This window comes from Lonchura striata, chromosome 19, assembly GCF_050655825.1.
Source record: "Lonchura striata isolate lonStrDom1 chromosome 19, ASM5065582v1, whole genome shotgun sequence".
Classification (NCBI taxonomy): Eukaryota; Metazoa; Chordata; class Aves; order Passeriformes; family Estrildidae; genus Lonchura; species Lonchura striata.
Window position 1 is genome coordinate 3370180 of NC_140721.1, and position 19213 is coordinate 3389392.

The following is a 19213-nucleotide window of genomic DNA, read 5'->3' on the forward strand; positions in this document are numbered from 1 at the left end:
CTCTGTTTTGTAACTACTTTTACTATCCTATCTAACCTTTTGTGACTGTTTGTTCCACCTCCAAAGTTGGTAACTCATCCCATGGCTCAAACTCAAAATCACAGCTGTTTGCAGCTGCCTGCCAGGCTCTAAAATGCTTCTGACCAAGGCCTGGAACCTCTAAAAATGTCTGAGAGACATTTTGAGTTCCAACAAGGGAGAAACCTTCCAGCGGGCCTGAGAGAAAGGAGCAATGGCAGTCAGCAATGGCAGGCACAGCCCTCGGACATGGAGCTCTCCAAAGAACTCCTGAGGAGCAATCCAGGTTTTCTCAGCAGAACATCACCGTGAGCATTATGCAGTTTACCTCAATAACTGAGCACAGGCACAGCACTGCCACATCAGCAGCTGCAGGGGCAGATGTTTAAGGAAGAACAGAACAGCAAAGCACAACACAGCAACACTCAGCCAGAACACCCTCCCCGCTCCTGGATCATGCACTGCCCGACCCAGCCTGCAGATCGATTTAACACCCTCGACATTTTCCTCTTCTGAATTTACCAGCTTGCTTTCTCAGCATCATCTCACCACAGCAAGTCCCTTCCTCACTCCCCCACCTCAGACATGGTGACTCCACCCTGATTACACCAAAGTTGAAGCTGAAGGGTCTTACTGGCCCTGAGGCAGCAGAAAAACCTCCCAGCACAGCCTGCACCAGCCCTCCTGCAGCTGGGCCCACAAAGCACCAATTCCTCAGAGCCCTGCAAAGACAAAAAAGCCCTACACAGGCCCACCAGGAGGCCTCCAGTCAGCTTTCATTTGCCTGCTTATTTCAGCTGAGCAGCTCATGTCTAGATTAATTTGTTTTCACAGCAAATCGACTAGACGACTTTTTTTTTTTTTTTTTAATACTTCATTTTACAGAAATCAAAATGAAGCAGTTGGCTGGAGCCAAGCTCCCAATTCCCAAACTGTGTCATGACCTCAGCTGCTCCCAGGGCATCACCTCCCCCAGGATTCCCAGGTACCTGCTGGCTGGTTTTCCCTCAGAGGAATCGGTGTGATCCTGCTCTGCAGCCAGACCCTTATCCCGGGAAACCTTGGCAACTGAGGAGTGTTTGCTGGTGTTGCCATGGCACAGGGTGGACGAGGGGCAGGGATTGAGAAGGTTAACCCAGCCCAGCAGCTGCTCCCTTTTCCTGCAGGAAGGTCATTTGCAGCATCCACCACTTTTCCCCACGTGGGTTAAAGCCCCGCAGCTGAATTTCGGCGCTGGTTTGAAGTGCCAGAAGAACCCTCGGGGCTGCAGGAAACTCAAAAGTTGGCTTTGGAGCCAGAGCAAGGCTGATCCAGGGCTTGGAGAAGTTTATTCTCACACCTGAACCGCTCAGAGCTGCTCATTCACACCCACAGCCAGCAGTTCCCTTCAGCAGGAGCCTGCTGTGGGCACCAATAAAACGCTGTAAAATGATTTTCTAATGGCTAAGCAGAGCCAGGAGATCCCCAGCACCTCTCCCAGGCAGAGGGACACCTGGGCACAGCTGAGGAGCAGCGTTTTCCCTTTCCTTACCAACTCCCAGCAGCAGATGGAGAGCCAGGAGACACACAGGGAATCCAGTGGGGTCAGAGCTGACGTGCAGCTCTGCAGCCTGGGCCAAAACAGCGTCCAAATAAACACCACAAAGCTTGGCCAAGCTCAGGGACAGCAACTTAAGGACCCAATCAGACAGACTTTCCCCCTGAAAGCTCAATCTAAGCCAGCAAAATGGGGACAGCCTCACTCAGTCTCTCATTCTGGTTGGTCCAGCCCAAATCAAACCCCAGCTGGGAGATGTCCTTATTGTGAAAGGCCGAACTGGTAAAGAAGTGGGGGAGGATGAGGTTTGGGGGGGGGAAATCAGGAGGTTTCCTCTCCACCAGAGCTGCTTCCCCATCCCAGCAGCAGCAACAAGAAGCCAAACTGCATTTAAGATGGAGCTTATAAAGAGTTTTTAAAATACAATGCCCTGGAGGTCCACGCCAGTCCCTGTGAGTGGGAAGATAAAAATCAGCTCGACAGGAAAGCCGACATCCAGCACCAACAATTCTTTATTAACGACAGGCACTTGTTAGCGTGGCTACCTGAGATACGGTGAGCTAAAAAAAAAAAAAAAAAAAAAAAAAATACAACCAACAGGTTTTGCCAAAGCAAAGCAGCCTCCAGGTGCCCCAGCACCCCTTGATGCTGGGGAGGAAAGCCAGCACTGTTGCACCTGCCAAGGTGTATCTTTATTCATCAGACTTTGGACCCATTTCCTCCTGAGCCCCTGCCAGGCAGGTGCCTTATGCAAAGTGAATAATTCATGAAGACAGCAGGCTCTTTCTGACTGGCTTTTCGGGGCAGGTTGATCTGGCAGTAGGCTTGGGAGAAACAAATTAGCATCTAAATGGCCAATTAGAGAAACTCATTTCGCTATTCTAATATGCTAAAAAGCTCGGGAGGCCCGAGGCTGGCAGCGTGGCACCTCCCAGACTCCCGAGAAGAATCCGGTTTCTTGGAAAGAAAGGGACAGAGGGAAGCGCCGAGCACAGGGCAGCTTTTGTCAAGGAATGGCGAGCAGAAGAGGAGCCACATGCCAGGCTGCGGCACTAACCTCCCGTGAACCAGGAAAAGAACAGCCCAAGTGCAGAAACTCTGCTGAGCAGCCTGGCCTTGCCAAAAAAACTCCCTTCCCTCCGAGCCCCAGGCCTGCCGCCACATCTGGAGGGTGGACTCGCTTTCCTCGGCATCTTTAAGGCGTCGTGCTGGTTTTAGGCACCCTCTGAACAGCGCCACAAACGCGGCGCTTCGGGGCTTCCATGCCCTGCACGTCGTTGCTACGAGCACGGAGAAAAGCCGAGGGCTTTGCCCGGGTGCTGGAGAGCCCCCGAGCCAAGGGGCAGCACCCCGGGGTGGGCACAGCGTGGCACACACCGCCCAAACCCACCGCCACCACCCTCCTGCCGCCTCGCAGCCCGCGCCAGCTCCCCAAATCCAAAAGCCACCAAGTGCCTGCTAACTTTTCCTCGGAGCACATCGCTCCCACCTCTGCCTCGTTTCTCTCCACATCTTTGCCCCTCGCACTTCATTCGGGGCTGGGGGTGGGAAGGGACCCGCGGAGCCCCCCAGCCCCGGACTCATCCCGGGCACCTCCCGGCTGCTCCCGGAGCCTTTCGGGGAACTCTCCCAGCCCCGGGAGCCCCGGGCTCCCCCAAGCCGCTCCCCATTCCCAGCACCCACAAACCCCGGGCACGGCGCTTTCCCTCCGGGCTGCCCGGAGCCGCTGCGAGCCGAGCGCTCAATCTCAGCTTCGGCTCCGCCCGGAGCGCCCCAAACCGAGCCGGGTCAGGCCGGGCCGAGCCGAGCCGAGCCGAGCCGCTGCCCCCGCACCCACCTGCGCTCCGGCCTCACCGGCGGAGCCGCTGCCCCGGCGGGACGAGGCGGAAACGGAGCCGCACCTGCGCCCGGCCCCGCCCGCCCTCCGCGCCCCGCGGGGCCGCGCGTCCCCTGCTGGCTCCGCAGCGCGCCGGGCGCGGCCAGATGTGCGCTGGGAAAGGCTGGAGGGGATGTGGGTGCAGCCAGATGTGCGCTGGGAAAGGCTGGAGGGGATGTGGGTGCAGCCAGATGTGCGCTGGGAAAGGCTGGAGGGGTGTGGGTGCAGCCAGATGTGCGCTGGGAAAGGCTGGAGGGGTGTGGGTGTAGCCAGATGTGCGCTGGGAAAGGCTGGAGGGGATGTGGGTGCAGCCAGATGTGCGCTGGGAAAGGCTGGAGGGGATGTGGGTGCAGCCAGATGTGCGCTGGGAAAGGCTGGAGGGGTGCGGGTGCAGCCAGATGTGCGCTGGGAAAGGCTGGAGGGGTGTGGGTGCAGCCAGATGTGCGTTGGGAAAGGCTGGAGGGGGGTGGGTGCAGCCAGATGTGGATAGGGAGGGTCTGGAGGGGTGTGGGTGCAGCCAGATGTGCACTGGGAAAGGCTGGAGGGGTGTGGGTGCAGCCAGATGTGCGTTAGGAAAGGCTGGAGGGGATGTGGGTGCAGCCAGATGTGCACTGGGAAAGGCTGGAGGGATGTGGGTGCAGCCAGATGTGCACTGGGAAAGGCTGGAGGGGATGTGGGCGCAGCCAGATGTGCGTTAGGAAAGGCCAGATGTGCCCCAGAACCTGTGTGAGGCTCCAGGCACTGCCAGATGTTTGCGAGGAGCAGAACAGGGCTGTGGGCACATCCAGATGTGATCCAGGTGACGCTAAGGGGGATGTGGGCACACCCAGATGTGCCCCAGAACCTTTTCTGGGCCGTGGGCACAGCCAGATGTGCATCCCAAAACAGAGCAAGAACCCACGGGAAAAATGCACACAACCATAAACAAGGAAAGGTGGTACCAAAACAAAGGCCGAAAAAGACCAAGCAAAAATTTTCTCTAAACAATAACAACAAAAAACTCCACCTAAAACGGAAACAAAACAAAACTACCCAACCAAACAAAGCACAAACCCACACAAACAAAACAAGCAGAAAAATATATAAACAAACAAAAAGCAAACCAACCTAAAATCCACACAAGAAACAAACAAACAAAAATCCAACCCAAACAAAAAGTGAACTTTACAGGGTTAAAAGAATGTTCACACCAAGAACAGAACAAGGCCACCTGGGACAAGCACAGGGGGCTCAGACCTTTTAAAACTGAAGGGCCCAAACCTCCTGAGCAATCCCAATTGTAGACATTTGCTGGGAATAGCAGCAAAATTTGGGTTTGTGAGGGGACAGCGGTGAGTCAACAGCAAATCACAGGAACACAATCATTCCCTTGCACTGGAACACAGGAATTTGGGCTTGTTATTGTCTCCATGGCCAGTTGATGCTGTGAGGAAACTTGCCGTGTGACAGGAGGGGATGGGAGGGGGAATGAGAGAGGGAAAAGAGAAAGGAAGAGAAAATAAATTGTGTTTCTACTGCCCGTAATCTGCAAAGAGAAAAAAAATCTGCAGCCTCTGCAAACCCTTTCACCTCCACACACCCACCAGCCCTCAGGATCAGCTCAGGGACCCTCAGCCACCTTTCACCTGGGCCAAGCTCCAGTCCAAGCAGATATTTTTCTTTTTGGTTCAGGCAACTGTTGAAAAATCCATCAGGGGAAGCATTTTGCATGCACACAGAGCCTGCAGTTCTGTGTAAGAAAACACTTGACGATGACATTTTGCACCAGGGTAGTTCTTCCACGCAGTCAATAATATAAATAAATTAAACACACGGTTCAGCCAACTTCAGGAAGAAGATAAATTACCTTGTTTAACCAGCTGTGCTGGCAGGGAATTGACACACATCTCAGAGCCTGCATCCATCCTGCTGTTGAATTTGCTTGTCAGGATCCTCACAGATGCTCCAGAATCTGCAAGGCTGGGCCTTGGTGCCACAGAGAATAAATATAACGTTTCATTAAAAATTTTTAAAGGCTAAATTCAGGTCTTATCTTTGATAGCACGGAGTCAATTTTTAATAGACTCGTTTCTCAGAAGCCAGGCACTTCCAGTTCCACCCAAAGAACCCTTCACAGTCTCTCTTTTATCAGTGATGGGTTTTGCTGAATTATTCACCAGATCACAGCTGCCAGAGATTTGAAATCTCCCCGTGACAAGGACAAGGAGGGATAACAACCTCCTGCTGCAGGCTCACCAGGGCTCTGCCAGGGGCACCGTGCATGTCCTCACTGCTCCCTTCTCCTCCCCTGTGTCACCCTGGGATGCTCCTCAAGGAAAGGAGAAGAAAGAGCAGAAAAGCCAGGGAAATCTTAGGAAAATGGGAAGCTGGTTTGAACTAATGTGGTTAATTAAACATTCTCCATTTATTCAAGATAAGATGGTAGTTTATATAAGCTTCTACATAGTTTACAGTTACAAAGACACTCTGATTATACTTATACTAATTCACACCCAGACAGCCCAGTGGTCCCCACCACACCTTAATACTATTTCTAGCTGCGCCACAAACTCTTAATTTCTAACTGTGCCACAAACTCCTAATTTCTAACTGTGCCACAAACTCTTAATTTTTAACTGTGTCAGAGGGTTGAAGGCCTCACAAGGCCCAAATCTGAGGCCTGGGCTGGAGTAGCTCCAATCTCATAATTCATGTCCTGTTTCTCTCAAAAATGCTGCAACAGAGCAGCTTTTTGGTGAGGTTAAACTCGTGGCTGTGGTGTCCTGCCGGGGAACCACGGCTGTTTAAAAGCAGCTTTGTTGTACAGCAGGATGGTCCAAGGTGGGAGAATGCTGGAGTGCTCCAGGATTCCCAGTTTGGACACTGGGCTGGTGAACACCAGGAGGTCAGACTGGCTGGATCCTGATCTCTGAGCAGCCATTTCCCAGGAAAAGTGGCACGGAGCTGCCTGGCACTGCTTCCCCACCTGCCCCAGCTCGCTTCAGCTGCTTCACAATTCACAGCAAGAAGTCCAGGGCTTTTCTCCAAGCTGTTGCACTGATTGCAATCCTCTCATTCAATTTGTGTTCGTCCCTCTAATTACCTCTCCTTAATAAAATGTCAATGATTCTGTCCCTAATCTGAACCAAAAAAGGTCTTGTTTACAGAGCACACCTGCTCAAGGGTGTACAAGACAAAGCGAACGCTGGGAGAATATTGATGCTTCACAGCAAAATCTGCTTATTTTTAAACCTGTTTTAAAGAAAAATTCCCAATTCTGATCCCATTTTCTTGCATGGGCAAGGCTCAGGTCTAATTCTCTTTTCTTTGTTCACACTGAGCCTGCAGCACCCACAAGAACTTTTCACAAGGCTTCCTTAGTAGCCCGTGTGTAGATCCATGCACAACTTCTGTGCCTCTGTGACACGGGAAAATGATGCACATTTGGGAATAAACTGAAAAATTTAGGGAAATTTCTCAGCGTAGTTGCATTCAAAGTCAAAAAGTGCACCAGAGCTTGCCTGGGGATGATGCCCTTTCAGGATAACCTAATCTGCTGCCAGGGCCACCCCAGCTCCCAGCCCCTGCAGCAGCAGAAGGGTCAGGTCAGCCAGGACAAAGCTGCTCCTACCTGTCCTGGCATTCCAGGGAAAAGCTGGCAGAAGATGATTTTTCTTTACAGGCAGCTCAGGCCAGCAGCTCCCACTGGGCTCTAATTTTGGCTGGCGAGTCAGGTTTTTATCATAATAAAATTAACAACAACCACCACTTGTCATTAGCAACAAGTAATCCCTTTCCAAAAATACCACGCTGCCTTCCCAGTCTGGATGAATAATTTACATCCCATCACTGCTGCCACCGTTTTCTTTGTCTCCTGTCCTGTGTCACTGTCCCTTTCATCCACAGACAGGCTTTGGGGACCCTCTGGAGGCTGTCCAGCATCCAAAATCCCCATCACTGCCAGCCCCTGCTGCCTGGGCATTGGTGGGAGCGGGAGCCTGATGCCACCGCCTGTCCCAGTGCCACCAGCAGGGCCAACAGAGCAGGAGAAAAGAGGAAGGAAAAGGGATTAAAAGGGATTAAACCATCCCAGGGAGACAACCTGTAAGAGGAGCACGGTTTCAGCAGCTGCTCCTGAAGTGTGAGGAAGGATTTTCACCTCTGGAGGAGACGTGCTGATCTGTGAGGGTCTCACAGCTCTTCCCACCAGCAAGGGCAAGGCTGCAGCAGCCCCAAAAACCAAACAGAAGCAAGAGCAGGGCTGCAGCAGCCCCAAAAACCAAACAGAAGCAAGGGCAGGGCTGCAGCAGCCCCAAAAACCAAACAGAAGCAAGGGCAGGGCTGCAGCAGCCCCAAAAACCTCGGAGAGATGTTGCTGCCTCTGAAATTGTGTTTGGTGGAGAGGGAGGAAAGGAAAAGGCAAACTGGGCAAGAGGAAGGGAAACGGGAAGAGGAAGGAAGGGAAAGAGAAGTTTCCCACAGCACCTTGATTTACAGGGCTGAGGTGTGGTGAAGGGCTGGGATGATTTGGGGTTTGGTGCTTCCCCTGCAAATCCTGCAGTACCTCGGGGCTGGGATGAAAAGGGACAGGGAAAAGGGACAAGGGAAAAGGGACAGGGAAAAGGGACAGGGAAAAGGGACAGGGAAAAGGGACAGGGGAAAGGGACAGGGGAAAAGGGACAGAGAATAGGGACAGGGAATAGGGACAGGGAATAGGGACAGGGAATAGGGACAGGGAAAATGGACAGGGGAAAAGGGATAAGGGAAAAGGGATAAGGGAAAAGGGACAGGGGAAAGGGATAAGGGAAAGGGACAGGGAATAGGGACAGGGAATAGGGACAGGGAAAATGGACAGGGGAAAAGGGATAAGGGAAAAGGGATAAGGGAAAAGGGATAAGGGAAAGGGACAGGGGAAAAGGGACAGGGGAAAAGGGACAGGGGAGAGGGACAGGGAAAAGGGACAGGGAATAGGGACAGGGGAAAGGGACAGGGAATAGGGACAGGGGAAAAGGGACAGGGGAAAAGGGACAGGGGAAAACGGACAGGGAAAAGGGATAAGGGAAAAGGGACAGGGAAAAGGGACAGGGGAAAAGGGATAAGGGAAAACGGACAGGGAAAAGGGACAGGGGAAAAGGGACAGGGAAAAGGGACAGGGGAAAGGGGACAGGGGAAAGGGGACAGGGAAAAGGGATAAGGGAAAAGGGATAAGGGAAAAGGGACAGGGGAAAGGGATAAGGGAAAAGGGACAGGGGAAAAGGGACAGGGGAAAAGGGATAAGGGAAAAGGGATAAGGGAAAAGGGACAGGGGAATAGGGACAGGGGAAAAGGGACAGGGAATAGGGACAGGGGAAAAGGGACAGGGAAAAGGGACAGGGGAGAGGGACAGGGGAGAGGGACAGGGAATAGGGACAGGGGAAAGGGACAGGGAATAGGGACAGGGGAAAAGGGACAAGGGAAAAGGGACAAGGGAAAAGGGACAGGGAATAGGGACAGGGGAAAAGGGACAGGGAAAAGGGACAGGGAATAGGGACAGGGGAAAGGGACAGGGGAGAGGGACAGGGGAAAGGGACAGGGGATAGGGACAGGCACAGCCCAGCACTGCGCGCACAGGGGACAAGGGCACGGCAGTGACAAAGAGGCGAGCCCAGGCTCGTCCCTGTGCCACCGCTGCCCTGGAGACGCGGCCGGGAGGGAAAGCGCTGCCGCGGAGGGGAGAAGGCTGCGGGGAGGAGAGGGGAAAGGTGAGGAGGAGAGGAAGGGCTGAGGGGCACAGACAGCAGGGAGGCCACGCCGAGGACGCTGAGTTCTCCCCCTGCTCCCTGCCAGGCCATCCCAGCGCCGTTCCCCTCGGGATGCGGAGGGATGCGGGCAGGAGGAGGCGGCGGGACCCGGCACCTGCTCCAGCGGCTGGCACGAAGCCACCAGGCAGGAGAGCCACCACTGCCAGCACGAGGGCAGGTGAGAAAAGGCAGCTTTTCCCAGGAAAGCACCGATGGTGGTTTAAAACCTCCCCCTGCTTATACACAGATTTTCCTCTCGAGCTACAGATTTATCCCAGAGATGGAGCGCATGTAACTACACCGAGTAAGCAGTAGGAGGCATAAGGCACCTGCCAGGGAGTAGAGAATTCCATAAACTGCCCGGGATTTGGGATGCTGTTAGTATTTAGGGGATATTTAAATATTCACCTTTGCACTGGGTTACAGCACTGGTCTGTCGGTAAGGGTGAGTGGTTGGTAAAACTACAGAAAAGGAAGGGAAAATTCAAAAAATTTTCTGTGAAAAGGAATCATTCCATTCATTTCCCCCATCTTAGTACAAAAAGTGCCTGAAAGTTTCCAGAAATTGTACTATTAAAAAAAAAAAAATCACATGGCTCACTGTGTTAATGACACAATAATTAATAATACAGCTTAAAAAAAAATCTCCAACAACTCAGAATCAATTTCCTGCTAAAACTGAGTCAGGCAAACACAGTGAACTTAATGCCAGCGCAGAAGTGCTATTAATGCATTAACAGCTTCAATAAATACATTTTACAGGTGTGACAATCCCTATGTCAGCCAATCGGAAAAATATCTATTTCCTACTCAAAAATAAGATTTCTGGGCCATTACTATTTTTCCTGTAGATTTGGGGTTTTATTAAGGCACAGAAAGCAGTTGCCTCGTTTTATTTTTGTTTTATGAACTAAGCAGGAAACCCTCAGAATCAACACTTATTTTTTGCTAACAGCATTTATCATTTCAGCAGAAAAACAGCACCAAAAACCCAGAAAGCAGCGGACTCACTCCCCTCCAGAGCTTCAAATCCCAGCTCCTGGGAGGAACCCTGACTCAGCCCAAAACACTGCAGAGGGGAATCAGGAAGATGTGAAAATAATCGAGGTTGTAGCATCAGCTGGCAGCATTTTGGGTTCAGGTGGGGCAGAGGAAGGTCTCTGCGCCCAGCTGAGTGAAATCCTCCGCTGGGATGGGATTCTGGAGGATGCAGAGGCAGAGAGGGAGAGGCTGCGTGTTTATAGGGTGAACAGGAGGAAAAGGTATGAATTGTATATCCAGCAGCACGTCCCAGCTGCCAGGAATTCCCCATCCCTCCACGGCAGCAGCAGGTGAAGGAGATTCCTGCAGTTCGTTATCTGGAAGAGCAAAAATTCCTGATTGCTGATTGAGGAATTGCTGTGAAATGAATGCTGCAGGAGCCTCTGAGCTGCACCAGGGGTGTCACCCAAAATCCCAATAATTTCTGTATTTTAGCAGTGGTTCCTCACTGTGTTTGTGTGGAGGAAAGGACATTTTTATTTTAAAAAACAACCCAACCTGTTAAAATATGGACACAACTCAGACTGCATCAACAATTAGAAGTGCTCTGTTCCACACTGTGTTTGTGCTAATTATTGCTTTTGGTTTATTTCCAAATAATACTCCTAAACTTTCCAGGCATTCACGTTGTACATCGCAGATTTGTGAGCAAAAGAAGAACCAGACTCCTTGTTTAGAGGCTGAAATTATTTCCAGGCACATGAACTTACCTTCCTTGAAACTGGGCGAGCTGCAAAGTCAGCATGAGAATCCTGCCCTCACCTCCTGGCTTTCGATCCAATTGTTAGGCTGAGTGTTTTATTTTGTAATCCAAATTGGTTCTCTCAGACCCTCAGATGTGACATCCTGGAGAAGCACACGTGAAAGGGAAACAGCACATGCAGAACAACAGGGTTTCCTTGGAATTGTGGGTGCTAATTAGAAACTCGTTGGGCCAATATGAATTAAAAATCACATGGTACAGCCTTGTACTCGCCTACTTCACATTTTTATAGTAAAATAATGTTTTTCATACAGAGTGTCGTGCCAGTACTTAAGGAGAACAGCCCAGCCCTCACTACAGGAAGCATTTCAAAGTTAGGTGACATCTGAAAGCCTCCCTGAACTCCCCTGCAAGACACTGTGCTGACTTGTAAAGTTTTTTCTTAATGGCTTTTTTAATCGACCCTTTTATACAGAATTGATGTTTATAAGTGGCTTTTCTCCTGTTTAATACTTCAAAACTCCAGGATACCCAAAAGCTCTCAGAGCCTTTTGCTGGAAGCAGCAGCTTTGGAGCAGCTCCATGGCTCCCCAGACCCCAATAATGTCATTACATGCAACTCTAGAGCTTCCACAAGCACATAACCAGATGAACAATAAAAAGTGAGCAAAAAATCCCATTAGGAATTAATTAACTGATGTTCAATTACATCCATTCCTGCTCTGCCAGAGTCACTAACAAAATCAGCACGCCTGCAAAATGTGGAAAGGTTAAAAGAACAGATTAAGCATCCAGAAAACCACCACAGCATTTCTCTCAACACAATAGCTTCTAATCATCTCTTTTGGTTTTATAAGGTTTAATGCATAACACACTCTAATCTTATGTTTCTGCTGTGTTTACTAATGCAGCATTTGAGCATCTACATTTTAAAAATAAATTCCTCCTGGTTAAATACATGTTATATTTGAAAGGGATTAGTTCTTCACTTGGAGGATATGCTGAAATTCGTACCAGAAACTCTCTTTAAAAGTAAAACTGTACCAGATGAACGACTCAAACACATTAAGGAGAGGATTTTCAGCTGCCTTTAAAGAACTTTTTCAATGTCTTACTAAACTGACAAATCCACAACATTTGGTGTTGGTTTGGTTTTTAATATAGACAGTTTTATATAGGAAACACCCTCCTAGAATATGTAAATAAAAATAGAAGAGAAAGGAGGGGAGCTGGGATTGGCAGGAAATATTATGTATTTATTTCTAAGTAACTACCACAATAAACACTGAAAAGCTTTGAATGAGAAATAAAGAGACTTCCCTGCAGGATGGTTTTCAGATCATTTATTACCAATAAAGTAAAAGACAAATTGAAAATCAGAAGGAAGGGGTGGGAAACATCACAGACACCAGAACACTTGCACAGAGCTAATCAGAGCTTTGCAAATGTTGGAACATAAATAATTTAAAAGGTATCTCTACCAATTAAAACATTCTTAAGAGGTATACATTAAGTTTGCTTGCTTTATAAAAATCAGGTGCTTTATCCTAAAACCGGAGCGTGAGGGGTATTTTGTGGGTTATTTTGCTTCTAACTAGGAACAGCTAATGGCTACAATTTCAAACAACCTCCTCTTAGATCTGTTCCAAGTGGATTCCTTGGGAGAGCATTTGTGGGAGCAGTCCAGGGTCCGAGTTCTCCCAGGATCCGTGAGCAGCAGCCGCCGCTGCGGGAGCGAGGGATGGAGCGACCCGGCCCCGCAGAGCAGAGTGTGCAACCCCACGGGCTGTGGGGTGAGCTGGGCCTTCTGTTACACCACAAGGACATCCTGGGGCACAGCTGGGGACAATTGCATCACCTGGTTGAGACACATGTCCCCAGTCTTGCAGCCTGACACCAAAGCGTTCCAACTCCGGAGCGCTGCCCGCCCGCCCGTGTCCTCTCTCATCCTGGGATTGCTTTAGGAGCTGCCTTTCTGAGGCAAGTACCAAAGGTGAAGGATGTTCTTTTCTGAGCTAATAAATAAGTAAAAAAAACCCAACAACAACAATAAAAAAACCCCCAAACCCTACAAACTCAAGGTTTCCTTCCTGCTGCACTCTTCATCTCCCAACTCCTTTCAGTTCCCTGGGATTCACTTCCACACCATCCATCACACTTGCACAAACACACGTTAAGCACAGCTCAGGAACAGCCTCCCGAGGCTGCCACTGACAAAACTCACCCCTGGGGCTGTGCTCTGCCAAGTCCTCTTTAAAAGCTGCTCCAGGACTGGTGTTTGCACACCCACACCTCGGGGGAGTTTTGGAATACGTGGAAAAGCCGTGTCCAGCTAAGTCAGGTCTGTCAGGTGTTTTTGAGACACTACACCACACAAAAACCAGCTCAACCCACGCTCCCCAAAGCAGATGCTCTCCACACTATGCTCTGTCAACAGGAAAAAAAAAAAAATCTGGGAAAAGAAGGAAACCTCTCTGTCTTATTTTCATCAAGGCACACGATAAACGAACGCACGTAACATCCAGACAGACTTTCATAGTATCTGAAGCTATTCCCTTTGGTCCCCAAACTCATCGTGCACTCAGGAGAGGTTTTCCAGCAGCCTGCAGACAGGCAGAGGCTGTCCCATCCCAGTGACATCCCTGATCCCCGGGACACGGATTTGTGCCATGACAAGCTCGGCGGGGAAGCAGAGCTGCAGCTCTGGATTTTGTTATGCACTACAAACCCGCCTGTCCCTTGCTACTTTTACCTCCTCCCAACCCCACCACAACAGTGTCTCACACCCAATCCAACACCTCCTTTGCCATTTTGGGTCTCTCTGACCAGCATTTTATCTGAATCTTGCTTTGGTTTACAGCTCCTTTAGTGCACACGGCCTGTGTGGGCAAAAACAAGGCACTTGTGGTTTTCTACCTCCACATCACCAAGATCCAACAACACAGGGATAATTTCTAGTCTGGTATTCTCTTTTACAAGCCCTGCTGCAGGCACAGAAACACTTGTGTGACACCCAGAACACAGGTTCTTCATCACCCTAAGAACTGGAATCACAGCATCCTGTCTCTGCTGCCTGGAGCTGCAGAAGCAGCTCAACTCCCGCTCTGCTCAGAACCCCTCTTCTTCCCAATTTACACCTTCACACGAAATGTGAATGCCATGCGTTAACATTTTTGTACGTGTTAGATGCAGAATTCTGGGGTTTTGTCTGTTAGCCTTTTCCAGCAATTTCCAGGGGACGGTTCTTCTGGAGAAAACAGGATCTAAACTGAGATGGCCAAACCAGCTGGTGGATCTCTGCAGGAGGGCAAACCACCCTTACTTTTAGCACATCGCCACCAGCACCAAATGGATCTCCACCTGCCGGGCACCACCCCACACTCTTCCTTACCTGCCAACTTTCCCTCTGGGAAATCACTTCCCGTTATTTTCACCTGATTACCGCGGGGAAGGGGAGGGAACTCGCGGCTTTTGGAGGCCAAGTCCCTTGCTAAGTCACGTTCCCGCAGAAAACCGCGCTCGGGGCCGCCGTGACGCTTGGAAGCAGGAGCTGGGAGCTGAGAGAGAGGGTCTGTGGAGTTTGAGCACGTGGAGTCCGTGAGGGGCGGACCAGAGCGAGGGGGGCGAGGGTCAGCAGCCGTCCGGGCCGGCGCCGAGGCACTCGGAGGTGTCCAGCTCCACGCTGGAGAGGAACCGGCGGGCGGCCTTGCGGCAGTTGTAGTCCAGCGTGGTGGTGTAGACAGTCTTGGCGTGCTTCGGGTAGATGATGGTGGTGCTGGCGAAGCGGCGGGGCCGGTGGCGCGGCTCCAGGCGCACCTCGGCCTTGTAGCTGCGCCACGAGCAGTCGGGCACGCAGACCACGGTCTGGCTGCACCGGGCCACGCTCAGCCCCACGGGCAGGTAGACGCCGTCGATGAAGCGCTTCTCCGAGTCGTACCTCACCGAGGACGTGTACCTGCAGCGGGAAAGGCCGGGCTCGGGCTCAATAGGCAGGCACAGGCACGGGCTGGAAGGGATCTTTAGGGTCGAGGTGTCCAACCCAGCCCTACACCTCAACCAGACCACAGCACCCAGTGCCACCTCCAGGCTTGTTTTAAACACATCCAGGGATGGTGACTCCACCACCTCCCCAGGCAGACCATTCCACTGTTTTATCACCCTTCCTGTAAAAAACTTTTCCCTACATCCTATATCCTATATTCCTAACCTATATATATATATATCCTAACTTCTTCCTATATCCTATCACCCTTCCTCTAAAAAACTTTTTCCTATATCCTATATTCCTAACCTATATATATATCCTAACTTCTTCCTATATCCTATTACCCTTCCTGTAAAAAACCTTTCCCTATATCCTATATTCCTAACCTATATCCTACATCCTAACTTCTTCCTATATCCTATCACCCTTCCTGCAAAAATCTTTTTCCTATATTTCCCTTGGCGCAGCTTGAGACGATATCCTCTCGTTCTGTCGGCTGCTGCTTGTAGAAGGAGACAAACCCCTGACTCCAGCCACCTTTCAGGGAGTTGTAGAGAGTGACAAGGTCACCCCTGAGTCTCCTTCTCTCCAGGCTGAGCACCCCCAGCTCCCTCAGTGGTTCCTCACAAGGATTTGTGTTCCAGGCCCCCCACCAGCCTCAGTGCCTCCTCTGGACACGCTCGAGCATCTCAACGTCCTTCCCAAAGTGAGGGGCCCAAGCAGTGATTACAGGGAGGAAGAAGTAATTCTAATATAACTACAGAGGTTTGACTGCAGCAGTGCAATTGTAGCTGGTAGCTAGGAGAGCATTTCTGTTGGAGACAAGCTCCAGTCACAGAAACACAGCCTATAAACATTGCTGACCTCATCCATAGAAATAACTCTGTGTAGTCTCAGGCCAGCGATTCTTTACTTTTACAATTAAAGAACAAGGTTTCATATTTGCACAAATGTGTTCTGGCATCAAACATGGGACATCTGAGGTGGATGAAGCAGGGCTGAGGATGGGCTGCCATAGGGGATCTGTGAGCTCTGCTCGTGGGTGTGTGGGGAAGAGGAGCTGCTGGGTGCTGGGGTGGCTCCTCACCCCACCTCACCTCACCCAGAAACATCTGCTGGTGTTTTACACATTTACAAGATGAGAAAAGAGCCTTATGTTAGCAGCATTCCCAGGATTATCACAACTTAGCCCAGCTGCCAGCACTACCAAAACTTCTTCTCAGCCCTGATCTCTGAACGTACAAACCTCCTGCAAACTCCCAAAGCCAGAGGCCTTGATCCACCTTTAGGCTTGGCACACAAACATCCCAACTCCCCTGAGCTGGGTTATCTCCTCAGCTCTTCTCTGCCAGGAATCCCACGGGAGTGCTCTGCTATCACCCCTGGCACGGGGCACTCTCCGAAGACAAACTCCTGAAGATTCAGCTGGCAGGAAAACACTCCAGCTTGCACACCCAAATCCTCTGTGCCTGGGTCACAAAACAAAGTTTTCACCTCCCTCACACAGTGACAACTCTGTGTTGGCTTTTCCACTAACTAAGGAGTTACTGCCTCCAATTCCAGCCACAGCACAGGCTCCTTCCCCACACCAGGACATAATTCTCACTACCCTCCCCTGCATTAGGCTTCCATTTGATTTTATCAGCCTCCCTCTAATTGCACAGTCATCAACTGGGAGCCTTCTTTTCTCATTACTGCAAATCATGGTGTTCAAAGGGATAATTCACAGGCTGTGAAGCGATGCAGTGCATTAAAAAAAGAGAATTATGCACTCCTCTGAATGTTACCACTTCCTTTAGTTCACACAATCAGCCATAGCTGTTAAGATAGAAAGTGCTTATTAAAAAAAACAGGAGGTTGAAAGAGTAAAATTTCTTTCCCTTAATGAAACAGTCCTAGAAAGATCTTTGAAGCTCTTCCCTCACGATTACCTTGTGGTTAATCAGCTGAAGGGCAACATTTTGGAGTAGGGCAAGGAAGGAAAAGCAGGAGAGTAAAATATAAGAAAGTCTTCCTGGAAAAAATAACCAACAAAACAACCATATGGGTGGGATTAAAAGAGGCTGAACACTCCTTTAGCCTGTACAAATGTCCAGGTCCAGGAATGTACAGCTGCAGTGAACAATGGCTCTGCAAATAAATTAACTTGACTCACAGGCACTGATAAGGCCTAACTGCTCCTTTACAGGCTAACTCCTCTAACTCCTTCCAAACGAGATGACTGTAACACAATATTTACCTTATTTCCTTTGCTGGTAAAGGGTCAAACTCAACTCCTTCGCCAAAGGATAAAGGACACAATCTTGGAGGGCAGCTGGAGAGAATGGGGCTGGGGGAGAACACAGAGCTCTGCAAAAGAAATGCAAAATGTTTTATGCTACCATGCTGTTGTACCTTTTATGTCACAATGCAGCACGTTCTCAGGAAAACAGATTCATCTATCACTTGGCATGGAGCTGTTGAGATTCACACTGACGTGCAGGAGGATCTGCTAGACCAAGATGTGCTACAGGTGCATCCTTGAGGCCTGACTCCACACTGGTGCAAAGCATCCTAGAGGTGGCCAGGAGCATTTTTTGAAGACAAGGTCCTCACTTCAGGAGCTTAATTCAGAGGAGCCACTCTGGGAAATAAATGAGAGAGGAATGCAAGCCCCCTGTGCAGTGCAGTCTGTTTGCTGTATGAACCCAAGCTCAAGTTATAACCAACATTTCAGGGGTGTCTGAGAGCCCTCTCCTTGCTGAATTCACCCCATACACCCACGGACAGACCACGGAGGAAATTATCACAGCCCACCTCGCCGTGAGCCACCTCCCTGCTCCACAGCTACGCTCCGGCTCCTGTTTGAAGGCATTAAATCCAACCTAATTCACACACCGAGTGCTGGGAAGGATTAACTCATTTCGGGTGATTCACTGCCTGTCCCTGTGCTCCTCTCCTGACACCCAGCACCACGAGCTGACACCGAATCCCACAGCCCAAGGAAACCAAAGCAGCCCCGAAGGGACGGAACCCAACCCGTGTGCGGTTTTGAAGCCACCTCTGCACGTGTATTTACTATCGGGGGGCTGTGAGCATCTTTCCCTCCTATGGCCTTTTCCAATTTCACAGCAGCACCCCTGTAGAAAAAAAGCTTTTTCCTCCAGATCTGCAGTTTCCAAAGTATTTGTACCAGCAGCTCAACATCCAAAAACTATTTGGTGAAAAAACAAATTAACTGCAACCACAGTTTATGCACGACAAAGTTACTGCTCCGGAATAACGGGAGCTCACTTTCCACGGGGATCTCCAAAGCCGCGCAGCGATGCCGCCCCGGCCGCGACCCGGGTCGGGAGGGAGAGGCGCTCCCCTCGCCGGCAGAGCTTTGTGCAAGCCCCGGCTTCCCGGCGGGACCCTTCCCTGCCGGGGCAGAGCCGCTCCGGCCGGAGGTGTCGCTTGCAGCGGCTGTTCCAGCGCGCCGCCAGGCCGGGCGGACGCGGCTCCCCTCCCTCCCCTCCCGCGGGATGCGCGGGGTCCCGGGCGGAGCAGCGCGGGCCGGGCCGGGCCGGGCCGGGCCGGTACTCACCGCGGCGGAGGGCGCGGGCGGCTCGGGCTCCGCGAGCCCGTTGGCGGCGGCGCGGTCGGGGCTGCCCGAGGGGAGCAGCCAGGGCGGCGGGGCCGGGCCGGGGCTGGGGGGCAGCCCGGAGTCGGGGCTGTCGAGCCCGGAGTCGCCCCGCTTCCTCATGTCCGGGAGGTCGGGCACCTCCCGCAGGCTGAGCCGCCCCACCATGGCCGAGCCGCCGCTGCCCGCCCCGGCCCGGCCGCTGCCCGCGCTGCGCTCCCGGCGCCGGCTGCGCCCGGGCGGCGGCGGCGGGCGGGGCGGGGCCACGGCCGGGGGGCGTGTCCCGCCCGTGTCCCACCGGCGTTCCCGTGTCCCACCCGCGTCCCACCCGTGTCCCGGCCGTGTCCCGGCCGTGTCCCACCCGTGTCCCACCCGTGTCTCTGTGTCCCACCCGTGTCCCGGCCGTGTCCCACCCGTGTCCCACCGGCGTTCCCGTGTCCCACCCGCGTCTCTGTGTCCCACCCGTGTCCCACCCATGTCCCACCGGTGTTCCCGTGTCCCACCCGTGTCCCGGCCGTGTCCCACCGGCGTTCCTGTGTCCCACCCGTGTCCCGGCCGTGTCCCACCCGTGTCCCACCGGCGTTCCCGTGTCCCACCCGTGTCCCACCCGTGTCCCACCGGTGTTCCCGTGTCCCACCCGCGTCCCACCCGTGTCTCTGTGTCCCACCCGTGTCCCGGCCGTGTCCTACCCAT

General features: G+C 51.8%; 2 protein-coding genes and 1 long non-coding RNA gene across 19 annotated transcripts in view; 1 reads left to right on the forward strand and 2 right to left on the reverse strand.

The window, feature by feature from the left end:
- Positions 1-7673, reverse strand: part of RPH3AL (rabphilin 3A like (without C2 domains)) — a 40888-nt gene extending 33215 nt beyond the window's left edge. For 5 of the 17 annotated variants that reach the window (XM_085557262.1, XM_085557260.1, XM_085557261.1 and 2 more), the window contains exon 1: positions 3393-3537. The gene's annotated coding sequence lies outside the window, so the exon portion shown is untranslated. Of the gene's footprint in view, positions 1-1007; positions 3312-3392; positions 3538-5049; positions 5161-5277; positions 5397-7512 lie in introns of those variants that run through there. The other 12 variants (XM_085557259.1, XM_085557257.1, XM_085557258.1 and 9 more) reach the window with 9 other exon arrangements.
- A 1395-nt stretch (positions 7674-9068) lies between these two features.
- On the forward strand, positions 9069-12990 carry LOC146765766 (uncharacterized). Its single transcript, XR_014949542.1, has 3 exons — positions 9069-9151; positions 9237-9368; positions 10161-12990. It is a non-coding gene; the product is annotated as an uncharacterized LOC146765766 (long non-coding RNA).
- RFLNB (refilin B) lies at positions 12263-18734 on the reverse strand. The gene is made up of 3 exons (XM_031506432.3): positions 18485-18734; positions 17159-17268; positions 12263-14889 (listed from the first exon to the last, which is right to left on the reverse strand). Exons 1-3 carry the CDS (start codon positions 18686-18688, stop codon positions 14565-14567), a joined length of 639 nt encoding a protein of 212 aa, XP_031362292.1. The 5' UTR covers positions 18689-18734; the 3' UTR covers positions 12263-14564.
- Between the last annotated feature and the right edge of the window lie 479 nt (positions 18735-19213).

Bases quoted from the DNA above. Each gene is read 5' to 3' on its own strand.
- RFLNB (XM_031506432.3), bottom strand. From the start codon at position 18,688: ATGGTGGGGCGGCTCAGCCTGCGGGAGGTGCCCGACCTCCCGGACATG. The intron at 17,269-18,484 runs GTGAGTACCGGC...TTTCTTTTGCAG, and splicing joins CGCCCGCGCCCTCCGCCGCG to AGCTCTGTGTTCTCCCCCAG. The intron at 14,890-17,158 runs GTAAATATTGTG...TTCCCGCTGCAG, and splicing joins TTACCAGCAAAGGAAATAAG to GTACACGTCCTCGGTGAGGT.